Raw genomic sequence first — 7,471 nt, 5'->3', positions numbered from 1 at the left:
TAAACACAGAGGGTACTACACTTATTCTATCTGATTCTCAGCCAGCAGATCCTTGCACAATGAAGTTGTCATGCTGGTCTATAAAAGGTTAAAATCACTAAGGGGAACTGTCCCTGAGAATGCCTACCTTGCTTTACTCATTTCATCATAAAAAAAGATATCAGTTAGAGATAATTCATGGATTGTTCTTGCATAATATAGTTTATATAACTGCGCTTTGTCTCATATAGTTTTAACCTCGTCCCCCCAAAAGTCGAAAATATTACTTTTTTTATTGTCTTTGGTGCATCTCACAGGTTGCATTTTATTCCTGATTTATCCTCCCAAAAAACTTGTGTTAGATCTACCCTTTATTAAAGCTGTGTAAATAACCAGTTTTTTAAATTGCCTTTTTTTTGGGGGGGGGGGGGGGTCACTTTTTATTGTTAATTATGTTTTTTATTTATTCCAAATTTCAAAAAAAGGCTATTTACTCGGCCTCAGGATTCTGATGCTCTAGCGAAAGCAATAAACGGCGTTCGAATCGCACGAAACTTGCAAGAGTTCTGGTGTACCAAAGCTTGTGCAAACAAAGAACGGATATGTGATGTTCTATATATTGGACAAAGTTTGTTATCCCTGTTATTTTTCGTAAAGTCTAATGATGTTATACATATATATATATATATATATATATATATATATATATATATATATATATATATATATATATATATATATATATATATATATAACTTATTTAGTTACTTTGCAATGCGATGATTACAAAGTCATTTGGAATTATTGTTTTCAATAGGGACGATATTCTGTAAAGGTGTTTTTTTTTTTTCTTCTTCTTCTTCTTCTTCTTTGGTTATAAAAGTTGATATATCTATCTGAAAAGTTTAATAAATACAATAAACCATTGAAACAACAAATCTAAAGTTCTTTTTATTTTTTTTCACCAATTTTGAAGTAAAGGAGAACTGAGGATGGCAAAATCAGTAGAAAATCGTCCTAGCTATAAAGCACTAGCATGAATACAACAAGGTGGTTAAATTTTGTGAATTCTAAAAGCATATATATAAAGCACATGGAATTTGACTTACCAAGGTTGAATCTTTCCCATTTCTCCACACAGGGCAATTGGGACATGCTCACTGAGTGTTTATAATTTTCGAGGAGGATAATATGTATGTAAACACGCGCACACAAGGTTAAAAAATTTAATCATTTAGTCATTTAGCAGGCCTACATTGACTTTTATATGTAAAGAAATAAAATAGTTATCCCCATCAAACCATTTTCTTTGACAATTTTCTAAAGTTACAGTTTTCAATGTGAAACAAGTGTAGAGTTGGTTTTTAGTCATTTGCACCCATTATCTTTGCTAAGAAGTGCATTAATTCATCGGACACCTAGGTGTGGTTGGATATTTGTGTATTTACGGTACCTAAGACCTACAGTAACGTCTAAATGTAATATTTTTTATTGGAACTTTATGAAAGGGATGCGATAGCTTTTTCAACTCCAGACAAAAGATTGCATACAAATGAGCTCAAAATTCCATATAGTTTTTATTTCAGAGTGGGTATACCTGTGTACTACCATCTTCAACATGAAATAATCGGTATCTAGCTTATATCTCCGAAGTCCAAAAATCCAAATTTAGGTGCCCTTTACAGCAAAAAGACCAATTTCAAATCAAATCAGATTTTCCGATGATGTAAAGTACCAACCATTGAGTGAAGTCTGATGGATATATTGTAATTATTACTTAAATAGCAATTTCCAAACATTAGTGCTTGTTCTCACTATACATACAGATCCTTTTGTAATCTACAACATATTACCAGGGAGTCTCAACAGAAGCATATTTCATGTGTGAAAGAACACAAAACTTCAATTTTTTTTTTTTTTTTTGAGATATATTTCACAAAATATTTCATATTAACCCACTTTCAACAGGTGTCCCACATACGAGACATCCAGAAAAAAATTGCTGGGCGTCCCGCTAGTGTGACACAGTATTGGTTCTTGCGCTCCAACTCATCAGCTGGTCGCGGCCGGTGCACGGGCAGAATCTGGGCCAGCCCCGCATGCTGATTTTGTAGCTACCCAGAAACTTTTATTTTCGGCTTCAAAATATACTGGCAGTAATGGGTTAAATCACTGATTTTTTTTTTTTTTTTTTTCTGATATTGGTATAAAAGTGTTTTTTGAACATTCACAATTCAAATCTATACACAAAATCATTTTCAAATGCCATATGCTTGATTGCAAGAAGCAAAAGCCTACACAAGTGTAGCCAGGCACATACTAGTGGTTTACCTAACCACATGTTAGTGGGTCTCACGTGCACTGCCCAAAAACTAACTGGACCTGGGCTTTAAAAGTAATATGGTAGTTTCCTCATTCATGTACCTATACAATATGCTAGCCAACTCGGTTTGACCCCAGGGAGAGTGTCATAGTAATTGAACCAAAATGGGATGCAGGCTACCTAGGGATGCTCTCAGGACCAGAGCCATTTGGCTTGTCAAACCTGAGCTTCTGGGAGGCAGACCTACATCTGGCTGGGCAATCAGGCACAAGTCAGGTCCTAGACGTACACAAAACCAATTGAACCACACCGGAAGTAGCCAACATCCCGGGCATGCGGTGCATAGGTTGGGCTTGCCCCTTCATCAGCTAGCCTAAGTTTGACTTCTCTGATTTCTTGACCCCTACCTCTCCTGTGATCAAGGTTCCGATTACTGTTAGTACTACCCCGTCCTCAATGCTTGCTGTCAACTTTATTCACTTCAAATCGTCTACCCAGGTCATTACTTAGTCTTCAGAATATGCCCCTTCCTCGCTTCCAACATCCTCCATGCCATCTCCTCCTCCTATGCAGTATCAGTACAGTGCTGCACTACTCCATCAAGATTCTGCTCTAAGTCCTACACCATTATTGCAAAGATTAGCTTCTATAGAAGTGACCTCCCTCAGATCCAAACTGGAAGCTCACCGCAAGCTTTTTTTCTCACCTTCTACTCCAATGCTATCATTTATTCTGCTCCATTCCCTTTTCCCAAGATGTCTCAACATCTCCCCCTCCTCCCTATTTCTTCTACCCATTTTCACCCTACCTCTATGCTCTCTCTACCCCAGTCAAATGCTTTTTGCAGTTTGAATCCAAATTTTCTGGCATGTCCCCTGTGCACACCTCTCCTCCATCTCACTTTACCTGTTGCAACAGGCAATCTAAATATTCTACCACATCTTCTACCACATCCTCTCCGACACCCACTTTTTTCCTACCAAATCCTCTCCTACACTCTCCTCTTCTCCTACCACATCCTCTCCTACACCCACCTTTTCTTCTACCACATCCTCTCCTACACACCCCTCTTCCTCTGCCTCACAGACATGTAAGTTTATATATAAAAGTTTCTTCTCAGCTTCAACGGTATTCCGAATGACTTTGTTAGTCTTTGGGACTATAGAGCAAGAAGCCTTTTCATTATAAATTGATTTATAAAGCTATCTGATGTTGAGCTTACATTTCTTCTCAATTCATGTCAGATCTGCAAAAAATGTAATTGATGTATGTTCGATAAAGTTTCATAAGTGTAACTGATGATTCAATCAAAATGCATCAGTTATATATCTCTTGTCCTGAAATTATTAATTCTCATTTATACCTTTTGCATCATATGTCACAGTAACTTTCATTACACCTTTATACATTCATTTTAGTTGGTAAATCTTTATTTTTTCATGCTCTGGTTCACAGTATTAGCCTATTTGTGACAATTTCAAGTGTTCCTAAATGTTATTAAGTGTTAGTTCTCGAAACTTCTAAAAGTCTGATTTTTAAAACCAATTTTCTCATTATCATTTTCATATGTTTTATAGCCTATGCCTCTTGTGTCTTGAAACTCCTATTCACTTCTTTTCATTTTGCTTCCATTTCTGTGGCTGACTCATTGGATGGCAAACAATAATGACTACCATGCAACAAAGTTATGAAATTATTTTTTTCTTATTGGAGTTATTTACTTACTTCCTATCTTTCTTACTTTTTATCTATCTAAGTTTCAGTATGTATTCAGTTTGTGGTTGCCCTCTTTTTTTTAGTATTTCTTGCTGCAACACATTTTCCATAGTATCACAAGTCATACTTATTTTTTATTTTATTTCTTTGATTTAATGCATTTGCATGCTGATGCAAAGAAAGGGTAGCTTTAAGTTTGAAGCTAATATTTCTTTTTCATATTTTGTGTTGTTTGGGAGCATCCGTCAATATTTACTCTTTTTATTTTTACATGATCATCTCAAAACTCAATTGTAATTGAAAATTACATTCTGAGTTGTTAAAAAAGGAAAAATTCTCAGATTTTCATGGTGAAAAAGTGGGTATCCAGAGGGCCTAGCTTGAGGCAAATTTTTTTTATCCATGAACATAGACCTGGTCTCATCTTATTCAGAAAAAAGTAGTTGCCAGGTATCCCATCTTTTATTGATTTCCACGCTTTGTTACTAGCTTATGAAATAGTGGATTTCCATAAAAAAAAAAAAATAAATAAACATTATAATATTAATTCTCTTATATAGAGAATGACATGAGAATGAAACGACTAATATGGATACCATGCACACTGTTTTGTATATTGCAACTTGTGGAATGAAACCCATTTCTACTATTTGTGAATGAAACTACTTCAACAGTTTGATGCTGTGTAATAATATAGTCCTTATGATATATTTACTATTTTGCTTAAAAGGTTTTTGATTTTGCAATTATAATTATACCTTTGGAAAATATAGACAAAGGATCTTTAATGCTAAAACTGCACATGAGAGGAAGATGTGACTTATGCATTGATTGAATACCCTAAATCAGTGACTAGCTAAAGATACTACTTTTTATTTTTGCAACCCCCAGTGTATGATTTATTGCACAATCATGCATAAGTTCTTTATTTGAGAAATCTGTACTCTTGTTAGTTATGTGATTTGTATGACCTGTCCTTTGTGTATATCTACTTGTGTTTTGTTTGCAGGAGCAAAGCCGCATGAAGCTGACCCCACTGAAGAGGTTGCAGAAGAATGACTCACGTGTGGCATCCCCCTCTGTGCAGTCTCCTGGCGGCCCGTTTGCTGTTCGCAGCTCCTCCTTCCAGCTTGTTGGCTTCACTCACCTTAACATTTCTACACTCACCAGGAATGCTTGGACACTTGAAAAGGTAGATGGCCTAAGATATAACTACACCTAAATGAAGTGAATCCTTTGTGGTGAAGACTTTTTTTTTCCATAGATATGAAAGGCTTATTTTGGGTTTTATTTGCTTCGCAGTTAAGTTTTGTTGGATATAGGTTAATTATTTTATATGTGTACTTATCTGTGAATATACATGTATGTATGTATTCATATAACATTGTACATATGTATATGCAGACATTTGCCTAAATTTGCTTCTGGAATGAGATTCTCATCAAAGTTTTCTGCTTTTGTAATAGGTCCCTTTTTCCTCACCATTGGATGGCCATCTGCTGATGAGCGTGAGTTGTAGCTTTGAGGGAGGCATCACAGAGCGAGGCTTCCTCACGATGTTTGAGGATGTTGGGGGCTTTGGTGCTTGGAACAGAAGGTGGTGTGTCCTTAGCGGAATGCACCTTCGATACTGGAGATATCCAGATGATGAGACCAAGAAGGTAGGGAGATGGAGCACTAGATGACACTTGTCTAAAAATTATTTGGGATTTCATTTTAGGAATTAGATTCTGCATAATAATTTTAAAATTCCATCAGCAGTGATTATGCATTTCTTTGCAGGATGCCATTGGACAGATCGATCTACGTAGATGCACAACACGGCGTGTAGAGCTTGTGGCAAGAGATGTTTGTGCCCGTCAGCATACCTTCCAGTTGACCTGCGTGCGTCCTGCTTACAGTGGGGATATTAATAATCTTGTTCAAGAGATTCATGGTTCTGCTCTTGTTAGCAAGTGGGTATCTTTGTTCTAAGAAGTGTCATACTTTTGTTTATATCTTTCTCTATTTTGTATTCTTGTCCTTTTTCCTTTTTCGCTCCTCTACGTTTTGATGTACAATTTCTTCAGTTGACTGAGGTTGAAGATAGTGTCTAAAATATGACTGGTAATTTAAGGTTGTTTCTACTTTTTCCTTAGGTTGCTCTTGTCTGCAGACAGCAAGGAGGAGAGAATTCTGTGGTGCAACAAGCTTAACAAGGCTTTGGCTAACATCAGGGCTTGGGATCCTGATGCTCTTAGGCCAGAGGATTACCAAGTATAATGGCCACATCTCTTTAAGGATATTTGCAGCTTAAATAACAAAAATTTGCTTTTGAAAAAAAAAAAAAAAAAAAAACTAATTTCTTGGGCCAAATGATTAGATTTAGAACAGTAGGTACTTATTTTTATTTGCCAATTTGACAGTTTTCATTGACAGGAAAGTGAGTGCCTTGCCAAATTTCTTGATGTTTATATAAAACTTATTACCTGAACGTGATAGGAAACACATTAGTTTATGATGGAATATATATATATTTTATAGCAGAGATGCTTTTTATGAACATATTTCTTCTTTTCATAGTGTGCTTTCATATGCTTTATTACAATGATTTACTTTTATTGTAGTGGGATTTATTTATATTTAAATATGTAGTATATGTTACTAATCACATGTCTTATCAGTTTCTGAATAATGGCAAACTATCCAAAGGAATATTTGTTGAACACATCTGTGCTTGCATTGAACATGCAGAAATGAGCAGTGATGATTCAGTAATAATGTTCTTTTGTATGAATAACTTATCCTTGACTTTGCAAAGTAATTCATACCTCACTCCTCTCTAGCCATACATTTTGATTACATTGAGGCAGTACAGTATGCATTTTATACTTTTGGGGTGCAGGATTTTGAATTTTTGAAAGAGATTCTATATAGCCTTATAAACTAGATATTTTTCTATGGGAGTGCTGACTAAATATTGAAGATTACATGGGGATAACTTTCCTCCAGTTTATTTATAACATCGTCTTTGTAGGTCTATAGCATCCCTTATACAGTCTGTCCTATTGTAATAAAACAGTAGCAAAAACAGGAGTTTACTTGAAATGTCCTCTCTTATAACCTGATTAATTTAACAAAGTTCACCATCAATTTATTAGACTGTTAAGGTATTTTTTGTGGGGGTGGCTTCCTAAGCTTCTAATCCTCAGGACCCCTAGGATGTTCTTAGGGTTACATGAGCATTTGAAAAAGTAAATAAATGTAAAAACAGAGATTTTGTTCATTTTTAATAAGTGTATGTATGCTGAAGTGGCTGGCTAGGGCTTGAGTTGACTAACAGTAATTTTTGCTATATACTTCTAGTTGGACACTGAGGGTTCCAGGCCACAGAAATTCTGGTATTTAGTTATGCACTCCTCAAATTTGTGCATGATATTGTGGAGGGTGTGACAAGGGCAGTGATTCAGTAAT

General features: G+C 35.6%; 1 protein-coding gene across 1 annotated transcript in view; it reads left to right on the top strand.

The window, feature by feature from the left end:
* The window catches only part of LOC113803995 (anillin), a gene marked incomplete at its 5' end in the record, with an annotated part of 19,844 nt that extends 12,756 nt beyond the window's left edge, over positions 1 to 7,088 (top strand). Inside the window, 4 exon segments of the mRNA XM_070120891.1 lie at positions 5,028 to 5,210; positions 5,485 to 5,679; positions 5,801 to 5,973; positions 6,157 to 7,088. Coding sequence (XP_069976992.1) covers positions 5,028 to 5,210; positions 5,485 to 5,679; positions 5,801 to 5,973; positions 6,157 to 6,280 — 675 coding nt within the window.
* Positions 7,089 to 7,471: the final 383 nt, after the last annotated feature.

The sequence above is a fragment of the Penaeus vannamei genome, chromosome 4 (assembly GCF_042767895.1).
Source record: "Penaeus vannamei isolate JL-2024 chromosome 4, ASM4276789v1, whole genome shotgun sequence".
In the NCBI taxonomy this organism is placed as follows: domain Eukaryota; kingdom Metazoa; phylum Arthropoda; class Malacostraca; order Decapoda; family Penaeidae; genus Penaeus; species Penaeus vannamei.
This window is presented reverse-complemented; position numbering and strand designations above follow the sequence as displayed.